The sequence below is a fragment of the Marmota monax genome, unplaced genomic scaffold (assembly GCF_021218885.2).
Source record: "Marmota monax isolate L192 unplaced genomic scaffold, Marmota_monax_Labrador192_F-V1.1 WCK01_AAM20220418_F8-fsc00012, whole genome shotgun sequence".
Lineage (NCBI taxonomy): Eukaryota > Metazoa > Chordata > Mammalia > Rodentia > Sciuridae > Marmota > Marmota monax.
The window spans coordinates 14,993,906-15,016,508 of record NW_026695227.1 but is presented as its reverse complement, the minus strand read 5'-3'; the positions used below and the strand labels follow the sequence as shown (position 1 = coordinate 15,016,508).

General features: G+C 35.8%; 1 protein-coding gene across 8 annotated transcripts in view; it reads right to left on the bottom strand.

Moving 5' to 3' along the window:
• Positions 1-15,402, bottom strand: part of Mrps35 (mitochondrial ribosomal protein S35) — a 64,349-nt gene extending 48,947 nt beyond the window's left edge. For 7 of the 8 annotated variants that reach the window (XR_009225948.1, XM_058576140.1, XM_058576139.1 and 4 more), the window contains exons 1-5: positions 15,254-15,402; positions 10,771-10,817; positions 9,482-9,649; positions 7,410-7,470; positions 2,999-3,138 (exon numbers count right to left, since the gene is read on the bottom strand). Coding sequence is in view for 7 of the 8 variants with exons in the window: in XM_058576140.1 (XP_058432123.1) it covers positions 2,999-3,138; positions 7,410-7,470; positions 9,482-9,649; positions 10,771-10,817; positions 15,254-15,365 (528 nt within the window). In the remaining variant the exon portion in view is untranslated. The remainder of the gene's footprint in view (positions 1-2,998; positions 3,139-7,409; positions 7,471-9,481; positions 9,650-10,770; positions 10,818-15,253) is intronic. The other variant, XM_058576143.1, reaches the window with a different exon arrangement.
• Positions 15,403-22,603: the final 7,201 nt, after the last annotated feature.

Sequence of the window (22,603 nt, the reverse complement as noted above, 5' to 3'; positions counted from 1 at the left end):
AAGTTTAATTTAAAAAATATATATGAAGTAACTGCCCCATGACTGCTGTGTTTACCAAGACTTCAAATACTAAATTACAAGTTACTAGGGCAAAAATTTGGAAATGTAATACCATGTAGTATGCTCCAGGTAAGAGGGGTGATTTGATGTTTCTCCAAAGCAATATTGGAAAGGACAATTATCCTAAATACATTACTAGCAAGGCAAATCAGCAGCAGAGTAAAAGAATGATATGCCTAGAGTTCAGAAATGCTTCAGTAATTGGAAAACTATTGATATAATTCACTGTTTCAGGAATTCAAAGGAGAGCATTACAAAAATGCTAATAAATTAGGAATAGGATACATTTCTAATATAACAAAGACTATTAAGCTGAAATTCTACCTTATGCTTAAGAGACAAAACACTAAAGGCATAGTCATTAATGTACAGAACAGCATAACAGACAATATAAATACTATTTTAGAAATTTTCTTTAATACAAATGACCAAAAAAAAAGCTACATGTAATTAAAAGGGGGAATTAACCATGACTTATCAATTATTTTTTTAACATTTATTTTTTAGAAGTAGTTGGACACAATACCTTTATTTTATTTATTCACTTTTATGTGGTGCTGAGGATCGAACCCAGGGCCTCACATGTGCTAGACGAGCACTCTACCGCTGAGCCACAATCCCAACCCCGACTTATCAATTATTTACTGGAAAACTTCTGAAAGAATCCACTGAAAATTTCTACCATACCAATTTTGGTTTCTAAATACCACTGTACACTAACAGGTATCAGGGCTCCTTAGAGAAATGGCTGATTCCAAGTCTACAATAAGAAATATACACCTTGATCACTGTGTTATACTAGAATACAAGCAAACTCAAATGCTAATAAATTGGAACAAAAGGAACCAACTTAAAAGAGTACCCACTGGCGAAAGTTTAGAATGTACTTTGAGCATCAAAAATAATGAAGCTGGGGGCTGGGGTTGTGGCTCAGCGGTACAGCGCTTGCTGAGCATGCATGAGGCCCTCAGTTCAATCCTCAAGGAGGGAGGGAGGGAAGGAGGGAGGGAGGGAGGGAGGGAGGAAGGAAGGAAGGAAGGAAGGAAGGAAGGAAGGAAGGAAGGAAAGGAAAGGAAAGGAAAGGTATTGTGTCCATCCAAAACTAAAAAAAAATATATTTTAAAAAATATAATGAAGCTGGGCATCATGGTACATGCTTATGATTCCAGTGTCTTGGAAGGCCAAGGCAGGAGGATCTCAAGTTCAAGGCCAGCCTGGGCAATTAGCAGATCCTGTCTCAAAATAAAATAAAAAGGGCTGGGGATGTCATTTAGTGGGTACAGCATCCCTAGGTTCGATCCTCACTACCACCAGGGGAAAAAATATTTTACTTGATTAAAACTTATTGAATATATCCACCCATAGGTTAGTCATTTAAGGGAAAAGCAAAACAATCAAAAACAACTCCACAATAGAATGCGCAGGTTTTAAGTCTCTTAACCATGTGCTCAATTTCACTTTCAGTCTACTAAGAAATCAGACAACCAGACCTTATGTGTCCTATGATGTAATGTAAAATACACAGCAACATCTATATTCTTGTGAAAACTGCTAAATAAAATGTGGTACATCCATAAAATAAAGTATTATTTTGCAATAAAAAGGAGTAAAAAAGGACACATGCTAGAACAGACAAAACATACTGAAAACATTACATTAAGCCAAAGAATACATATTTTATTATTCAATGTCAAGCATAAGCAAATTCATAGAGACAGAAAGATTAGTGGTTGACGGGTGTCTAGAGCAACTGAAAAGAGGTTAATGAAAGGGTAATAATATCTACATTCAAGAATGTATAAGAAAATAGGCTTTCTCACAATCTGCTAGTGTTTTATTTTTTACATATTCAGCAGAAATTTTTCAATTTATATCAAACAACTTCAAAGGAGCTACTTCTTTTGACTTGATCTTCTTTTTTTAAAATACTTTTTTTAGTTGTTCATAGACCTTTATTTTTTTTAATTTATTTATATGCGGTGCTGAGAATCAAATCCAGTGACTCACACATGCTAGGCAAGCATGCTACCACTGAACTACAACCCCATCCCTGATAGTTTTTCTTTTAGGAAATTATCTTGGGAGCATAATTTGGAACATATACAAATATTGGTTTCTAAGGATACTTATTACAACTTTTTCCATAAAAGAATATTATTGGTGTTGGGGATGTAACACAAGTGGTAGAGTACTTGCTTAGTATTCATAAAGCACTGGATTTGATACCAACACTACAAAACAACAACAACAATAACAAAACAGCACACTGCATCCCAACCTCAAAAAAAATTGTCCAGGCACATAAGAGATGTTCACATATACATTATGTAGCCATTAACTATAAAATTAAAGAATGCTTAAAAATATTGGGAATTATTCACAGTGGGATAGGGAGTGGAAGCATGGGAGGAATAGATGAACTCTAGATAGGGCAGAGGGGTTGGAGGGGAAGGGAGAGGGCATGGGGTTATTATGATGGTGGAATGTGATAATCATTACTATTCAAAGTACATGTATGAAGACACGAATTGGTGTGAATACACTATGTATACAATCAGAGATGTATGAAAAATTGTGCTCTATATACATAAGAATTGTAATGCATTCCACTCTCATATATAAATAAAAAATAAAAATAAATCACTAGGAATTATTATTATTTTTTGCTTAATTCTTAATTAGTGAAAAAGAACAGATTACTACAACATACATGGTATCATCCCATCAAAATATACAAAGGGTACCTGTATTTATACTAAAATGAGCTACTTATTAATAATTATTATTTTTGAATGGGAGAATTAGAGACAATTTTATTCTATAATTTAAAACTTCTGTATTTTCCATGACAAATATGTATTAATTTTGTAATCATATTACAAAATGTATTTTTAAATACAGTATTCTAATGATTCTTATTTTTTAACAAATCTCTTACCCTTAAGGTTACTACTCGAGCTTTAGGGTTTCGAATAGATGGTCCTGATGAAACATAATCAGCTGTGTCAATTTCAATCGGAAAATGCTTCTCACATTTCTCATCACTGTCTAGTGCAGCTGGCCATTCAGTACAGAAATCTGAGAATTTAAAAAGTTATAGTTCTGCAAATAATTCCTCATTGTAATGTGTAATGACAATACCAAATTATTTATATAACTCTCAGGTCACATGAAATGACAACACAGATTTTTTTTACACACACATCATCATTCCTTATCCCTTTTCTTCTTCAGTACAAATAGGGTACTTTTTTGGCAGTTTTTTACTGGAGATTAAACCCAGGAGTGCTCTATCTCTGAGATACATCTCCAAATCTTTTTACTTTCTTGAGTCAAGATCTTACTAAGTTGCTCAGGCTGGCCTTGTGCTTATAATCCTCCTGCCTCAGAGCTGACTGTTGGTATTAGAGGCATGTGCCACCATGCCTGGCCCTAAGGAGGAATTATAGGAATGATTTGGATAAATTAGGTTTGGTGGAGAACAGTGTGTTCAGTTAAAAGAGAACCCTCAGGTTTTGGTGGAGCAGTAACTTCTGTGGTAGAGTATGTGCTTATCATGCATGAGGTTCAATTCCCAGCCCCAAGATTTAAATAAATAAATAAAATTGAAATGTATTATGGCTCTACATATACCTTTTATGGGACAATTTAATTCTTCCTTATTAATTAAAAACAAACTGTTCACAGTGCCCACAGCATTACTGTTTGTGAAAAGCAATGGATAATGTTAACTCACTCCAAAATGAAGGTTATAAAAGATCAGCTGAAAGGAATTGAAAGAGGCTCTAGAAAAGTTCTAAGAGGAAAGCAAGGTGTAGTCAATAATTCTCCAGAAATGGAACTGACTAAAGCCTCAACTTGAACAGGCATAAAAGCCTAGGTCATCCTTATACGAATCCTAACAATAACTCATGTTTCTTCCACATGACTTCTGTGTGCCAATGGGGCTAAATGAAAAGAGAAACAGCTTTGTCTTCATATATTTGGTCAAAACAGCCCAGAGTAGAGGTGGGACTGGGTCTGAGACCTAGGCCACAAAAGGAAGTTCCAAGCATGGTAACTGTGACCATGGCTTCCTGTTGATTTCCAGAGCACAGGGGTATTATGTCAGGTCAATGAGGAGAAGAGCACTGCCTTTCAGCCTCCCATTAGTATCAATAGCTGACTTCATACTGTCCTATTCCTATGGAGTTAGTGTGATAGAGGGCTTCTGGCTTGAGATGAAAAATTCTGAGTCTATTAGGCTCCCCTTCTCATTCCTTAAATTCCCTTACTTTAAGTAACTGGTTTCTTGGGCCAAACAAGTTAGACCTCACAGATTCATGGCTTTCTCCAACAAAGCCCAACTGCAAGAAAGGCTGGTCATAAACATACGTGGATGTAGGAGCTCCTCTGTGATAATTTAAGGGACAGTAAGAGATAGTTTGCTAACACTATATTCCCAACATAACAATTTTCTAATATGAAGTACTATATTTAATTCCCTTTAGGCTTAATTTTAAAATCAGAGTCAGTAAAATTTCACTCTGAGTTATAAACATTCTCTGATATCTGTGACTCAAAACATGCTCACAATTTAAGCATAGCTCACATCATTCTTTAAACATCCTGTTCAAAAGATAAATATTCAGTTATCTTGAAGGGAAACATAATTTTGGAATTAAGAACATTTGACATTTTAAAAAAATGAACAGAGCAAGACTTTTGAGTTTAGATTTCAATCCCATCATGAACAAATTCCAACATCCTGTACCATAAGATATATTACTGCCAAGCACTTTATAAGAGACTACTTTGGAGAATTATGAGTTCTTGGGTTTGTACTGAATCTTTTTCTTTTCTTTTAAACTGCGAATAAGTCATCTCAATCACCAGATGATAATTATAGTTTTTAAATTCAATTACCTAAATTATGTGTCTAAAAAAAAAACACAGCCAACTGGAGAGTATATAATAGACTCCTGTTAGCCTTTACTCATCCGATAGGTGAGCAATGGACTAGACATGAATAAAAGACCTTGGTTTTTATTCAACTTCTACCACTGATTATTAAATTTCTGGCAAATTACCTAACTTTTCTGCACTTCAGATTTTCCCTATTTGAAAGAGAACTGAGAATATTTGAAAGATTTTGAGTTCTTTGGAAGATGGAATCTAAATCCAGAGGCTTGCAGAAGTGTAAAGGCACAATTAAGCAAAGATTTAAAAAAACTTATTTAAGTACTGTAAAAGAGAATGCTGTGGGCTGGGGATGTAGCTCCTTGCGTAGCACATGTAAGACACTGCGTTTAACCCTTGGCACCACATAAAAATACATAAAGATATTGTGTCCATCTACAACTAAAAATATTTTTTAGAAATGCTACTCTTCTAAATGTGCCATATGAAAGCCTTTGGTTTAAAAATTAGGAATTTTAGAAATATTTCATTAAAATAAGCAAATACTAGATTATAAACACACATTTAAAAATAGTGCTTAAAAAGAAGAAAATTGAAATTTATCACAGTGTAGAGTAATGCACTTGTTAACTGACATTACAATGGATCAAAAAGTGATACTGATTTGTGCCAAAAGGCACAAAAATTTGGAATAGTCATCAATTTTAGTTCAATTCCAAGCACAAATAAAAACAGACAGACACCCGAAAAGGCCATTGCATTATCCCAAAGCAAAGGACCACATTAAATAAAATAGGTTTTTCTATCCTCATTTTAAGAGAAAATTACTATTCCTCTGATTTAGGACCCTTTGATACCTTTTCCCTTACATTTTTTAATGTAATGTCCTCCCAAAAGCTCAGATTGAATCATAATTATGTTCATTATCCTATATTTCCTTCCAACATAAACAACTTACCTATAAAATGTTTCTGGGTTTCTTTTTTTCTCCCTGAAAAGCCTTAACAAGTATGCTGAACATTTATACAATACTTTAAAAAAAAATTCTATTTTAAATTTTACTTTTTTATAGTACTAGGTATTGAACCCAGGCACACTCTACCACTAAGCAACATTCCCAGCCCTTTTTTTATTTTTTGTTTTGAGACGGGGTCTTGTTAAGCTGCCAAGGCTAGCCTTGAACTTGCAATCCTCATTCCTCAGCCTCCCAGGTACCTGGGATTACAGGAGTGGACTACTGTGCCAGCTATACATTTTTTAGTCAGCATTAATACATTAAGACTTTATCCAAAGGTACTAACTCTTGAGTTAAACTACAAAATCAATCACTAATAGCTATGAACCAGGAACAATTCAAAATGCGCTTATCCTATATATAGTCCAATGCAAATTAGATCAAAATTAATTTGGAATGTATACATAATTAGGAAAACACATAGAACCATGAACAAAAATTTGTCTTTTCCTTTATGCATGTAAGGAGAAGTAGTAATTAGTGTAAGTGGGTGAAATCTATGTTTATGCCTACGAATCAACAGATATTGATCAAAAATTAATAAATCCAGAACTGGAGGTGTTAATCACATTCTGGTGATTACTTTTATTATTTATTCTATATACACACAACATAAAAAGTACTTGTTATAAACATAAGTATAAATAAATACTCTCTGAAAGTAATCACTAGAACTAAATAATGAATAAAAGAGAACATTTCTAGAATAATGGGCTTGGTATGGAAAAGAAAACATAAGACTTGTTTTTGATTCACCATATGCATATATCACTTCTAATTTTTTAAAAATCTTAACAATTTCATCAAAATAGCTGTTCCCTGTGTTGTATCCCATTACTGAACCCACTGACTATTGTGATACTTAGCATTCTTCTTTACTATCCTCAGTTTAAATCATATTGATTTGTATTTATTGGCAAAACTGTAATATTTTCTTCAATTTTTTTAATGTATGTGACTTAACAACTCAACAGTAAGTTCAAAACATGTGAGCAAGGATTATGGTTCAATTTCTCTTTGTTACTGTCTAGAGTGGTGAGGGAAAAAAAGTTGCAGATTTGATATCTAATAATTCACTGAAAACAACTTAAAAATCCTTCATTAAAAAAGAAGAAACTGGGCTGGGGTTGTAGCTCTGTGGCAGAGTGCTTACCTAGCGTGTGTAAGACACTGGGTTTAATTCTTAGCACTGCATATAAATAAATAAATAAAACAAAAGTCCATCAATAACTAAAAAATTAAAAAACAACAAGAAGAAGAAACTGACAATCACTCAGAATATAATCGCTAATGTTTACATGGACTTATGCAGGCACTATTCTAAGTATTTTGAATCTCATCAGACCTGAGATTATCAATTTTTAAAAATCTGTCTTTAAATTTTTAAATGTTGTTCAAAGTCAACATAAAGTTTATTTGAAAACATATTACTTACCTTTAAGAGCTTCACAGTGTTTTTTAATTGCTACAGGAGTCAAATGCAGAAAATTGGGAATCTAAAATAGAAAATTTTAAACAATAAATTACAGCTTTTTTTTTTTTTTTTTTTTTTTTTTGAGAGAGAGAGAGAGAGAGAGAGAGAGAGAGAGAGAGAGAGAGAGAGAGAGAGAGAATCCCTTAATATTTATTTTTTAGTTTTCAGCGGACACATCTTTATTTGTATGTGGTGTTGAGGATCGAACCCAGCGCCGCATGCATGCCAGGCAAGTGCGCCACCGCTTGAGCCACATCCCCAGCCCAACTTTTTTTTTTTTGAGACAATGTCTCTCTAGGTTGCCCAAGGTGGTCTTGAACTTGTAGGCTTAAGTTAGATTTTTGTCTCAGTCTCCTAAAGAGCTAGAACTATAGGTCCGGTAGTTAAATGTAATAAAAACATTAAAAAATGTAATTTTCCTCATAAAGCTAAATCATAGGCCAATAAACTATGCAGCATATAAAATCTGGTAGTTCTTTTACAATATTAAAATAGGCACTGACCATTGGTATTATGGGCTGGGTGGCTTCATTTACTATACTTTTATTTTTTTGAGACAGGGTCTTGCTATTTGTACAAGCTGGACTTGAAATCGTGATCTTCTTGCCTCAGGCCCCGCAAGCAGTGGTATTATAGCCTCTCACCACTACTTTCAGTTTATATTTTTGAAACATGAAAATGCATACCTCAAGTTCATAAAAAGAAAAAATAATAGCTAACGTTTACATGGATTTACATAGGCAATGTTCTAAGCACTTTAACACATTAGCTTAGTTAAGTGCATTCAATGATACTGTGACTTTCTGAATAGATGCCATGCATTAAATGTTTGGATTTTTATATTTATTAAAATACCATTCACAATCATCAACATTATTATAAATATACTGCTGTTCTCTCCCACCCAGTGACATTTTCCAAAGGCCTTCCCTTTCAATTAAGTTCTCTTTCTCTTCATTTGAAGAAAAGGTTTGTTTTCCTCAATGTTTGCTTTCTTGTGTCTCTTGAAGTATTCCTATTTTCAAATTTGATTTACACTTTGTCCAGTAGCAGAGTACTGCTTCTTCCTCTTCCTTTTTCACTTTAAGTTTTTTGTTTTGTTTTGTTTTTTATAGTTGTAGATGGACAGCATGCCTTTATTTTATTTGTTTCATTTTTATGTGGTGCTAAGGATTGAACCCAGTGCCTCACTCATGCTAGGGAAGTGCTCTGTCATTAAGCAGACCCCCTTTTTCACTTTTTAACATCACCTTTTAAATAAACTTTTTTGATTCTGAAAGAAGACTCTCATCTAGTGGAAAATAGTTCCTTTTCTACTATAACTTCCATTGTATGTTAAAAGGAAATCATCTAAGATATGTACTCTCAGACTAAGCATTTATGTTTTCCTTTTTAAAAAAATCTATAGTACATAAATCATTATAGATGCTATCAAATGAAGCTTTTAAAGTGAACTATTTTGTTTTAAGCAATAAATCAGGTAAAGTTGGTGGACTATCACAATAATATTAAACAATATTCTACCTTTCTGGAAAGAAAGTTTTAAAATTCCTCTTTTAAAAATGGAATCTTATGGATGGTGAAAGGAGACCCTCATCATTATACAAAATACATGTATGAAGATGTGAATTTGGTGTCAACATACCTTATATATAATCAGAGATATGATAAATTATTGTATAATGGTGTATTAAGAATTGTAATGCAAAATAAATAAATAATTAATTAATTAAAAAAAAAAGAAAAAAAGGAATCTTCACATCCTGATTCTCAATCTCAAATTAGCTTATTTCACTATTCTTAGAGGCTACAAGAAAAGACACAGACTGATTAATTACATTCTCAAAGGCTTAGGATTCTTTGAATCTTTTGTATCGTGAATGATCAAAGTACAATATTATCACCTGGAAAGAAAATTTATATTAAAATACAATATGCTGCTATATACTGAACCTTGAAGGTGGGTAGGAATAGAGGGGAGATCAGCATTTGTTTAGGTATGTCTGAGCCAATATACCAGCAGTTAATCTTACCTTTAAAAGTTCCAGATTTCCCTCCTTTGCCATAGGCACTCCTTTGTTTACTGGATAACCCATTCGAATAGGTAGAGGTACTGTGGAGGGTTTAAATGGTGCTGCAACAGGATAAACACTAGGCCAGTCCTGGTCAACAGCCATTTTCTCTGTCCTAGGAGGCAGTGCCTAAGAAACATAAAATACTTAAAATTTTAAAACATATTCTTTAATTTTAAACCATAAGCAGTAATTATGAGAAATAAAAGTGGAATTGCAACCTATATAAAATCTGGCCTCCAACAAATCTATTGCTGTTCAAATGAAAAACCTACTTAAATAATCTCTGAATTATTTCTTCAAACTCTCTGGCAAAGATCTCTTTTAATGTCACATTTCCTTCACTAAAAATTGATTTATTTAATTAGACTTTCAGCAGTTGTTTTACATTTTATTTATGCAGTATATTTATTTATATATCATACAATATTTCTTTCATGGAAGTCAGTATATAAGGGAACACTAAGAACTTGGAAATAAAAAAATAAGTACTTGGAACTTGGAAATAAGTAAATTAGGGCTAAACAGATTGAATAAATACATAATGAGAAATTATATGTCTCCTGAGCCCAGAGAAAAACTACTTGATAGCTTAGTCAATCATATTAACACACACACACGCACACACACGTATGTATGTGTTTTAAAATACATATATTAAAACACACACAATACATATTTTTTTAATGGTAGAAGGATGGCTAGCATACAAAAGTAGGCTTTAAGGTGGCAAAATGCAGCAATGTCCATCTAAGCAACATCAAAACCAGTATAGTGTATGTCATAGAAGCAGGTAATATTCCTACAAAAACTACCGCCTAGATGATTACAATTTGGTGCCACTTAACTTCCAGCTAATGTGCTTTTGTTCTGACTCCAAGCTCATCAACTGACCTTATAATTTGGATTCCTCCATAGAGATACCTACAGGGTAAGACTGACTGGTTGGATGAATGCATACACCCAAGCTACATGACTGACAAGGGCATCATAAAAAATAGTTCTATATTCTGTTTCCTGGGAGTATATGAGTGAGTATACCTCTTAAAGATGACCCATTTTTATGGGTACAGGGCAAAAAAGGTCAAAGATTAACAACCCCTACTGGGACTGTGGCAATCACCCAATAAACATGACTTTGTGAAGCCTTCTCTAACAGAACCCTTCTGCCTTGTGATGAGCATCTGCCTCTCTTTAGAATTTCAGAAAACATTAAAATAGTGTATAGTAGAGTATATAAATTGTTTTACCTTTCTTCTCAGCTGCCTTTCACTTTTGGATGTTCTTTCTATTGTACCTAAAAGATAACATAATAGTCATCATTATCCCTTATTGCTAACACAATTTTAGATATTTAGTGCCGGACATGATGGTGCATGCCTGTAATCCCAGAAGCTCGGGAGGCTAAGGCAGGAGGATCAAGAATTCAAAACCAGCCTCAGCAATTTAGCAAGGCCTAAGCAACTCAGTGAGACCCTGTCTCTAAATAAAATACAAAATAGGGCTGGGGATGTGGTTCAGTAGTTGAGTGACCCTGAGTTCAATCCCTGGTTAAGACCCCCCCCCCTCAAAAAAAAAAAAAAAACCAATACTTAGTAACATAAGCATGAAATGACAATCTGTTTTAAGTTCAAATTAAAATCATCTTAACAAAAACAAATAGTCTTTAAAAGTTCACAGTTACATAAAGTTTATTTTGATTGCTGATACAGTGAACTCATCATCTAAAGAAATATTTTTCAGTAAATTTTAAGGTTCACAGTAAAATAAACTTACTTTCCCAAGTTAAAATACCTAGTTAGAAATAAATATTCTGAATATTTAAAGATAATTGTTTTTTTTTTAAGAGAGAGAGAGAATTTTTTAATATTTATTTTTTAGTTTTCGGCGGACACAACATCTTTGTATGTGGTGCTGAGGATCGAACCCGGGCCGCACGCATGCCAGGCGAGCACACTACCGCTTGAGCCACATCCCCAGCCTGATAATTGGTTTTAAATGTCCTAATTATAAGTATAAAAATAAGTATTCTGAATATTTAAAGATGATTGGTTTGAAATGTCCTAATTATAAATATACTTGCTCATATTTGGAATCACTCTATTCTATCAAAATGTCAGCCCTTCAGTTTTTCCTTCTCTATTATATATTAGAAAAGCCAGTGATACAATAATTAACACCAATAACAAAAGTGGCTATTCCTACCAATCACATGATTATAGAAGAATGTGGATTACTTCAAACAGAAAATACCTTTTAAAATCTTACATTATGTTTCTCTAAATGAATGTTTTGCTATCCTAGAACAGCTATATTTATTGAGCATTTTCACATGAAGACACTGTACTAAATGATTTTCATTATTTCATTTAATCTTACTCATTACAACAAACACAAGTACTATTATTATCCTTCTTAAAGGTCTATTATATTCAAGAAAACTAAAGAGCAAAAAGTTAAGGTGACAAAAGTATGACTCTTCATAATTTGATCACTTTCCCTTACAAGGTTCTGCAGCTACAATGAACTTCAAGTACCAGACCCTTTAGGATTTCTCTCAACTTTCTGTTCTTTACTTATAATGTGCCTCCCATCTTCCTGGCTCCTGCCCCATCCCTATTCACTCCATTTCTTCATCTGACATATTTCATTTCATCTCACAATACTTTACCATTCACTCATTGATAAATTTAAGTGCTGCTGTGTACCAGAAACTAGGAAGTCAGCAAAGAACAAAAGAGACAGTCCTTCCTTTCACAGAATGTAGAATCTGTCAAATAAGGCAGAATTTTAGCAAGTGATTTCAATAAACAGTGTACTATTATGGATACATACAGCAAAGAACTGAATCTAGTCAACTAGTTGTTGTTGTTTGTTTGTGTGTGTGTGTGTGTGTTAGTTACCAGGTATGGAACATAGAGTCTCATGCATGTAGACAAGCACTCTACCATTGAGCTGTCCCCAGCTCTGTTTTAAATTTGGAGGCAGGTTCTCACTAAATTGAGCAGGCTAGCTTCACACTTTTGAGATTTTCCTGTCTCAGTCTCTCAACTACCCAGGATCACAGGCATGTGCCACTAAGGCCAGCATTTTTGTTAATTTGAGGTACCAACTTGACTGGATTAAGAGATAACTTGATGGCTGGTAAAGCATTATTTCTGGGTGTGTCTGTGAGGGTATTTCCAGTGGAGATTAGTGTGTGAGTCAGTAGATTGAGTGGATAAATTCCATTCTTAATCCCCCCCATTGAGGGGAAGGATAAAATTGAAAGGCAGAGGAAAGGTGAATTTGTTTTTTAACTCTCCTGGAGTTGGAATACTTTTCTTCTCAGACTTGGACTGAGCCACTCTACTGACATCCCTGTGTTGCCAGCTTGTAGATGTCTGTTAAGGGACTTCTCGGCCTCCTTGATCCTGAGCCAATTCCCTTAATAAATCCCTTCATCTACTTATCTACCTTTCCATTCATCCTACCAGTTCTGTCTCTCCTGGGAACAGTAACTAATATGGTTGTGGGAAACCTCCCAGAGGAAGTAAACTTTAAGCCAAAACTTGAAGGATGAGTAGGATGTAGCCCAAGCACCCAACAGGTAAGAAAAAATATTTGGAAAAAAATTTGGAAAATCAATGTAAGTAAACAAATTCAAATTCAATGTGGCTGAAAATGTAAGAGAACAGTGAGAGAACTGAAGAGTAAAAAAGAGGCTAAAGATATTTAATGGATGTCTCAATTATAATAAATGCTTGGCAGAGTTCTTCACTTACTTCTTCCAGTCTTCCCAATCCATTTAAATGGTATTGCAATTCATCCAATTGCTCAGGACAAAAATCTTAACAAGCTTCCTTGAGACCTCTCCTCAAGGACCACAACAAATCAATAAATCCTATCAGCCCAAACTTCAAAATCCTAAATCCAACTACACCACCTTTTTCCTATAACCTCAAGACACCATCAAGACATTCAGACTACTGTAACAGTAGTCTCTGGCTTCCACTATTACCCTCCAAAATTAATTCTCCATTTTTATCCATTCAGCAGCCAGGGCCTTTTAAAAGTGCAAATCACATCACTTCCCTGTTCAAAGCCAGCAGCTATCCAACATGATCCCCAGCTTTTAATAAAATTCAAGCCAAATACCAAAACTAAATGCTTCCAAACCATTTATAAGAGCAGTCCATTACCTCTGACATCTTGTCCTACCACTCTCCCATTTACTCACTAGTTCTAGGTCAAAGTTGGCCTTCTTTCTGTCCTTGATCACATCCCTAAGCTTATTCTTACTTGTGGGCCTTTCACTTGTAGTTTCCTAGGCCGACAATGGTCTTATCCCAAATACTGTATGTCTCTAGGCTCTGTTTAAGATTTATTTCCTCAGAAGTCTTTCCTGACCATCTCATCCTACCCTATAGCCACTACTCCACCAATACATCATTCTCAATATTCTGCTTTATTTTTCTTCCTAACAGTAAACACTTGACATTTTTAAATTAATTTTTAAACTTATATATGACGGTGGAATGCATTACAATTCTCATTACACATACAGAGCACAATTTTTCATATCTGTGGCTGTATACAAAGTATATTCACACCAATTCATATCTTCATAAATGTACTTTGGATAATAATGTCCATCACATTCCACCATCATTTCAAACCCCATGCCCCCTCCCTTCCCCTCGGCCCTATATAGAGTTCGTCTATTCCTCTGGGGCTTCCCCTCCCTACCCCACTATAAATCAGCCTCCTTATATCAGAGAAAACATTCAGCATTTGGTTTTTGGAGATAGGCTAACTTCACTTAGCATTATATTCTCCAACGGCATCCACTTACCTGCAAATACCATCATTTTATTCTCTTTTATTGCTGAGTACTATTCCATTGTGTATATATGCCACATTTTTTTTATCCATTCATCTATAATACTTGAATTTTATATAGCTGGTTTACTTTTTTTTTTTTTTACTCAGACTTTCCCAACAGGATGTAAACTTCACTAGCTCAGGGACTTTGCTGCATCCCCAATATCTAGGGCACTATCTAGCATACAGTAGAAGTTAAGTATTCAGAGAATAAAAAATTTTAAATAAACAGTGTTAAGGCTATGAGGAGCCACTATTGATGCATTAAGGAATTTACAATTTACTTTAAAGACACGAAAAGCCCTTAGAAGTGAGACGGGATGGCCTGACACTGTGCTATGATAAGTATGAGAAATACACTACACAGTATTTCTCTGTCAACAAATTTGTCTTTTCCACTATCTTTCTCTGTCAAGAACGCTATCAAGCATCCCTATAATCTCTGTTGGAATGAAGGTCATCCCATTTGGTGACCTGGGATTCCCAGTTGTACTTTCTTCTGGCACAGCAGTATACCTTTTAAATATTAGGGAAACTCCAAGGTTCAAACACTGCCAACAAACCTTATCATTGAGCACTAGTAACCAGAGGGAGACCCGGGCCGTGGCCCGGGGGGCAGGAACACCAGAAAATGCCGGTCACCACGAAAGAGAGCAAGCTTTCTGGGCTAGTGTCCAGAACACGCAGAAGCGGGCAGCCAGGAAACCCGGGGGCAGAAGACAGACCCACACCTGCGGCCTTCCTAGTGGCCCCGCAGGGAAGAGGCCAGCAGAGGAAAATCGGCCTGCCCGGGACCCTACGGCCTGGTCGGGCCGGTGTTCCGTCCTTTCACCTCCCCCCAAACCTGGAGGCAACTCGGCAGACACTCACGCAGGCCAGGTCTCCGAGCGTGAGTGGCCGGGGACACGGCGGCGGAGAGGGTACTCAAAGTCCTAACCCCCGGCTGAAGGCCGAGCCACAGCCGGACCACGGGGGCCGCCATGCTGCGAGAACGGAAAGCGAAAGGAGGAAAAAAGTCTTCCTCGCCCCCAAGGGGCGGATCTGGGCTACGGAACGCCTTCCCGCCAGCCTGGCCCCGCCCCCGGGAAAGGGATGCTGGCTCCAGGGCCTGCACACTCAAAGACCCAGTCTGAAGTGCAGGGAGATGTCCCCAAATAGAAAAAAGTAATAAAAAGAGAGAAACGATTTTTAAAAATCAAGTCAGTTAGTTCAAAAACAATTGCGAATAAGGCCCATAAAGGATTGGGGAATTGTGACTCACACGGGGCAGATGTATTCTGGATGGGATTCTCAAAATAGGAGTCAGGCCATCTACTCCCGGGCCCCAATTTGCAATGGCTGCTTGCAACACTTTTATTAAAGTCTTCAAGTAGTGCAAGTGATTTGTGATAAGGGGAGGGCGACGTTATCCTCTTGTAGTTAAAAGTATAGCTTCCTGCAGATTTGGCATGCTGTGAGCACTGTGTGTGTATAGCCTATAACTCTTAATGATTTGGTTAGTTTGTCAGATAGCATTAGAATTACAAAGCAAGAACTCACTTGAACATAGAACATAGCATACTTTTTTTTTTTTTAATATTTGGGGTTTTTTGTTGTTGTTGTTGTAGTTTTACACAATACCTTTATTCATTTATTTGTTTTTCTAATGTGGTGCTGAGGATTGAACCCAGGGCCTTGTGTGTGCTAGGTGAGTGCTCTACCACTGAGCCACAACCCTAGCCATAGTGTACTTTTAATGACCTAATCCTTCCTACTCTAGGACAGATTAATACTAGAGCCTTAATTAAATTATCCAGTATTTTTTATTTTTTTTTTGTTTTATTGATTTTATTTTTTTAAATACATGACAGTGGAATGCTTTACAATTCTTATTACACATATAAGTACAATTTTTTCATATCATTGTATAGAGTATATTCATGCCAATTCATGCCTTTATATATTTACTTTTTTTTTGCATTACAATTCTTATTACACATATATACCACAATTTTTCATATCTCAGTTTATATATAAAGTATGTTAACACCCAATTCGAGTCTTCATATATGTACTTTGGATAATGATGTCCATCACATTCCACAGCCCTTGCTAATCCCCTGCCCCCTCTTTCCCTCCCTCCCCTCTTCCCTATCTAGAATTTATCTAATCCTCCTATGCTCCCCCTCCCTACCCCACTATGAGTCAGCCTCCTTATATCAGAGAAAACATTCAGCATTTGTTTTTTGGGGGGATTGGCTAACTTCACTTAGCATTATCTTCTATGATTTATTCTTTTAATGCTATATATATATATATATATATATCACATTTTTTTTATCCATTCATACACTGAAGGGCATCTAGGTTGGCTCCAAAGTTTAGCTATTGTGAATTGTGCTGCTATAAACATTGATGTGGCTGTGTCCCTGTAGTATACTGTTTTTAAGTCCATTGAGTATAGTCCGGGGAGAGGGATAGCTGGGTCAAATGGTGGTTCCATTTCCAGATTTCCAAGGAAATCTCCATATTGCTTTCCATATTGGCTGTACCAATTTTCAGTCCCACCAGAAATGTATGAGTATACCCTTTCCCCACATCCTCTCCAACATTTATTGTTCTTTATCTTCATAATAGCTGCCGTTCTGACTGGAGTGAAATGATATCTTAGAGTAGTTTTGATTTGCATTTCTCTGATTGCTAGAGATGATGAGCATTTTTTCATATATTTGTTGATTGATTGCATATCCTCTTCTGAGAAGTGTCTGTTCAGGTCCTTGGCCCATTTGTTGATTGGGTTATTTGTTTTTTGGTTTTTGAGTTCTTTATATATCCTAAAGATTACTGCTCTATCTGACGTGTGAGGGGAAAAAATTTGCTCCCAGGATTTGGGCTCTCTGTTCACCTCACAGATTGTTTCTTTGCTGAGAAGAAACTTTTTAGTTTGATTCCATCCCATTTATTGATTCTTGGTTTAATTCTTACACTATAGGAGTCTTATTAAGGAAGTTGGGGCCTAATCCCACATGATGAAGATTAGGGCCTACTTTTTCTTCTATTAGACATAGAGTCTCTGGTCTAATTCCTAGGTCCTTGATCCATTTTAAGTTTTGTGCATGGTGAGAAATAGGGGTTTAATTTTATTTTGTTGTATATGGATTTCCAGTTTTCCCAGCACCATTTGTTGAAGAGGCTATCTTTTCTCCAGTGCATGTTTTTGGCACCTTTGTCTAATATAAGATAATTGTAATTTTGTGGGTTAGACTCTGTGTTCTCTATTCTATACCATTGGTCTACCAGTCTGTTTTGTTGCCAATACTATGCTGTTTTTGTTACTATTGCTCTGTAGTATAGTTTAAGGTCTGGTACAGTGATGCCACCTGCTTCACTCTTCCTGCTTAGGATTGCTTTAGTTCTTCTGAGTCTCTTATTTTTCCAGATGAATTTCATCATTGCTTTTTCTATTTCTATGAGGAATGTCATAGGGATTTTGATTGGAATTGCATTAAATCTGTATAATGCTTTTGGTAGTATGGTCATTTTGATAATATTAATTCTGCCTATCCAAGAACAAGGTAGATATTCCCATCTTCTAAGGACTTATTGGATTTCTCTATTTAGGGTTCTGTAGTTTTCATTATATAGATCTTTCACCTCTTTTGTTAAGTTGATTCCTGAGTATCTTTTTTGGGGGGAGGGGCTATTGTGAATGGGGTAGTTTTTTTCATTTCCCTCTCAGCAGCTTTGTCACTGATATACAGAAATGCCTTTAATTTATGGGTGTTGATTTTATATCCTATTACTTTTCTGCATTCATTTACTAGTTCTAGAAGTTTTCTGGGAGAGTTTTTGGGTCTTCTAGGTGTAGAATCATATCATCATTAGCAAATATTGCTAATTTAAGTTCTTCTTTTCCTATATATATTACTTTGATTTCATTTGTCTGCCTAATTCCTCTGGCCAGTGTTTCAAGAACTATATTGAATAGAAGTGGTGATAGGGGGGGCATCCCTGTCTTGTTCCAGGTTTTAGAGGGAATGCCTTCAATTTTTCTCTATTTAGAATGATGGTGGCCTGAGGCTTAGCATAGATAGCCTTTACGATGTTGAGATATGTTCCTATTATCCCTAGTTTTTCTAGTGTTTTGAATATAAAGGGGTGCTATATTTTGTCAAATGATTTTTCTGCATCTATTGAGATGATCATATGATTCTTATCTTTAAGTCTATTGATGTGATGAATTACATTTATTGATTTCCGTATGTTGAACCAACCTTGCATCCCTGAGTTGAATCCCACTTGATCATGGTGCACAATCTTTTTGATATGTTTTTGTATTTGATTTGCTAGAATTTTATTGAGAATCTTTGCATCTATGTTCATTAGAGATATTGGTCTGCAGTTTTCTTTCTTTGATGTGTCTTTGACTGGTTTTGGGATCAGGGTGATATTGGCCTCATAGAACCCCTGTTTTTTATTAAGCAAGTTACAAAATTATTATAGCAAGAACAACTGGGAATAAACACAACTGATTCTTGGTAATAATATCTATCTTATGCAGTATAAAGAATAAAGCATGAATCCCAACTACTTGGTAAGCACACAACCATTAGAACATGGGGGAATGCATGTGTCTCACAGTATTGTAGCTATGAGCATTAAATGTGTCATGGGAACCATTCAGTACATATGTGTGTTCGTGGGGGGATAAATGGCATGAGATGGATAAGTATCTGTATTAACTAGCATCCTCATCTTTTATGATCTCTTACCATCTCATTATTGCTCTAAAGTAGAAGCATGGAATATTAGTTTTTTAGGATTATAACAAAGTACCACAGACTAGGTGACTTAGAAGGACATAAACTTATTGTCTCACAGTACTGGTACCTAGAAATCCAAATTCCAGGTGTCCAAAGGGTTAGTTCCTTCTGAAATTTCTAAGGGAGAATCTGTTGTATGTTTCTTTCCTAACTTCTATACTTGCCAGCAACCTTTAGTATCCCTGACTTGTGGAAACATTAGACCAACACCTGCCTCTGTCTTCACATGGTGTTTCCTCTCCTCATTTTAAAGATTGGAAGCATGGCCCTTTTAATAAGATGGATGTGGGGTGTGAATGCAATCTCAGGCAAATTCATCTAACTTCTCTGAGCTTCAGTTTCAAGGAAAAGGTTAACAGTAATATCTTCCTTGTCCTGGTTGTTATGAAGTGAGATACATTTCAGAAGACATAGAATAAATGGTGGCCACTGGAATTAAACTCAGGGTCAATGCAATAGCCTCTTTTTCTCTATCAAATTTGTATATTTTAGTACATAAGTGCATATAAATCTAGTGGCAAAAAGAGTATGATCATATTCAGAGAATTCTCAATTTATAAGCAAGATGTTAAGAGACCTAGATTCACCAGATATAGTGGTACAGGCCTGTAATCCCAGTAGCTCAGGAGGCTGAGGCAGGAGGATCTCAAGTCAAAGCCAATTTCAGCAATTTAGTGAGATGCTAAGCAGCTCAGTGAGACCCTGTCTCTAAATTAAATACAAAAAAGGGCTAGGTATGTGGCTCAGTGGCTGAGTGCTCCTGGGTTCAATCTCCAGTACTGAAAAAAAAAAAATAGAACTATATCCCTATTCTACTTTGTTATGATTTCTTTTTGTTTTTTATCTTTCTTTAAGTCTAAAGAGGATAGATATGACCAGAGCTAGAGGAGTAAAAAATACTTTTTATTATTTTCCCCAGTATAGTATAGTAAATCAAGTATAGTAAATTTTATTCTATACTAAAAATTAAAATTTCATTTGTAAGACTATAAATAGGCTATAATATCTATCTTATGCAGTATAAAGGATAAAGCATGAATCCCAACTACTTGGAAGGCTGAGACAGGATGATAGAAAGTTCAAAGCTATCTGCACCACTTAGTGAGACCCTGTCTCAGATGTGGTGGTGCATGCTTGTAATCATAGGTACTTGGGAAGCTGAGACAGGAGGATCACCGGTTTGAGACCAGCCTGGGCAATTTAGTGGGACCCTGTCTAAAAAAAAAAAAAGGAAAAAAAAAGGAGGGGTGGGAGGGGAGAAGGAGTAAGAGAAAAATGTGGTGTAAAGGGTAAAGCTTGCATGTAGGAGTTACTAAGAATTATATAGTTTTTCAGATGAAAGGATCTTGAAGGTGCAGTTACTTAGTCATGATAAAAATATTTTCTTCAAACTTTTCAACCAAATAATCTAACATTTTATAGAAGCCAGGCTGTTTTTTGTTTGTTTGTTTGTTTGTTTTGGGGTTTTGCAAATGGCCTACTCTTAAAGGGACCTTTGCAGTGGAGAATGGGGAGGTGGGCAGCATGAAGAGGAATGAGGGAGGAGGTACTGGGAACAGAAATGGAGAAATTATATTCCCCGCATGTGTGATTACTTCAGAATGAACCCTACTATTATATATAGCTATAATGCACTAATAAAAACATTAAAAATGTGGAAGTCATAAAAGATAAACTCTAAATGCTAAACTAAAAATCAATCCATGTAAGACAATTTGTGTAAGTATGTAATATGTGCTAATTGTTTCAAAAAACTGTAAATATATATACCTGCAAATGGATATGGACCAGCTCTGGAAAGCCACATAAATACTGACAGCAATAACTGCCTCTGCAGGAGGAGACTGGGAGAGTTACACTGGAAGTCCATATTTTTTGTGTATAATTACCTATTTTCAAAAATATGAATCAAATATTTTGCACTGATAAAAAAAGGGGGGCTATGCTTGGCTTAATGCTCTGCTATCCCTGACAAAATTCTTAATAACTTTTTTAAAAAGGAGCTCTGCATTTTCAATTTGCATAGAGCCCTGCAAGTGATATAGCCAAATCCTGTATATAATAGTTTTAAATATTAAGTTTTTATTTTTTTACAATGTGTTTTTCCTATATTTAAAAGCTGGATTAATGCAGTGAGAGCTACTTTTAATGGACGTTAACTTCTTTATAAAAACTGTGTGAGGGCTGGGGTTGTAGCTCAGTGGTAGAGCACTTGCCTCACACATGTGAGGTATTGGGTTCAATACTCAGCACCACATAAAAATAAATAAAAAGATATTGTGTCCATCTACAACTGAAAATATATATAATATATATTGTTAAAAATTTAAAAAATTGTGTGAGCATATTTGTAAATATTTACAAATTTAGTAGACAATATGAAAATATACAGGTATAAGGATGGACCTTGTATATGCTTTGGATGTGAGATGGCCCCCCGAAGCTCCTGTTAAGGAGAATATTCAGAGGTGAAAAGAGTAAATTATGAGAGCCGTAACCTAATAAGTTCATCCTAGTTTGAATGGGCTCACTCGGTGGTATCTGTAAGCAGGTGGAACATGGCTGGAGGAGTTGGGTCACTGGGGGAGTGCCCTGGGAGTGTTACTCATCCTGCAGCCCCTTCCTCTATCTCAGTTTCTTGACCACACCATGGGATGGATGAGCAGCTTTCCTCCTCTGGGACCTTCCCCATGATGTGCTGCCTCATCTTGGGCCCAGAACAAGGGAGTTGTTGTGTATGTTGTCTATGGACTGAGACCTCTGAAAACCTGAGCCCAAATTAAACTTTCCCTCCTTTAAGTTGTTCTCATTGGATATTTTGGTCACAGCAACACAAAAACTTATGACAACAAGAGGAGGGGTCCTTTGATTTTTATATCCCCTTTTCCTCCTTATACATTTCTTGTTATTATATGGTTCTTCTGTTGCCATGGTAGCCAACTGTCTCAGAACATAGATTTCTCATAGTTGTGCTGCTTCTTAGCCACTTGAACCAAGGACCTGAACGAGTTCAGACGTCCCTCGTTCGTGCCTCTGGAGTTTGCAGCATCTGTTTCGTGTGGAAACCCTCAGAGCTGGGTGTGACAGACTGCAATGTGTGTGTGTGTATGTGTGTGTGTGAGAGAGAGAGAGAGAGAAAAGAGAAATTGAGAGGAGAGACAAATTGAGAGGAGAGAGAAATTGAGAGAGAGAGGATGAGAGAGAAAGGGGGAGAGAGAACGGTTGTATACGTGTGCTTTTCCCCACTTACTTGCCAGGGGATCATGGAAAATGCTAATCTAAAGAAGCCATCAGATGATGGGAGGACAGGCATTTAAATAGCTGTACTCTTTCTAGAAAGATACTTAGAATCAATGATTATAAGACTTTAATGTAGTTGTGATCTTTGGTCCAATAATCCAACCTATAAGACTACAAA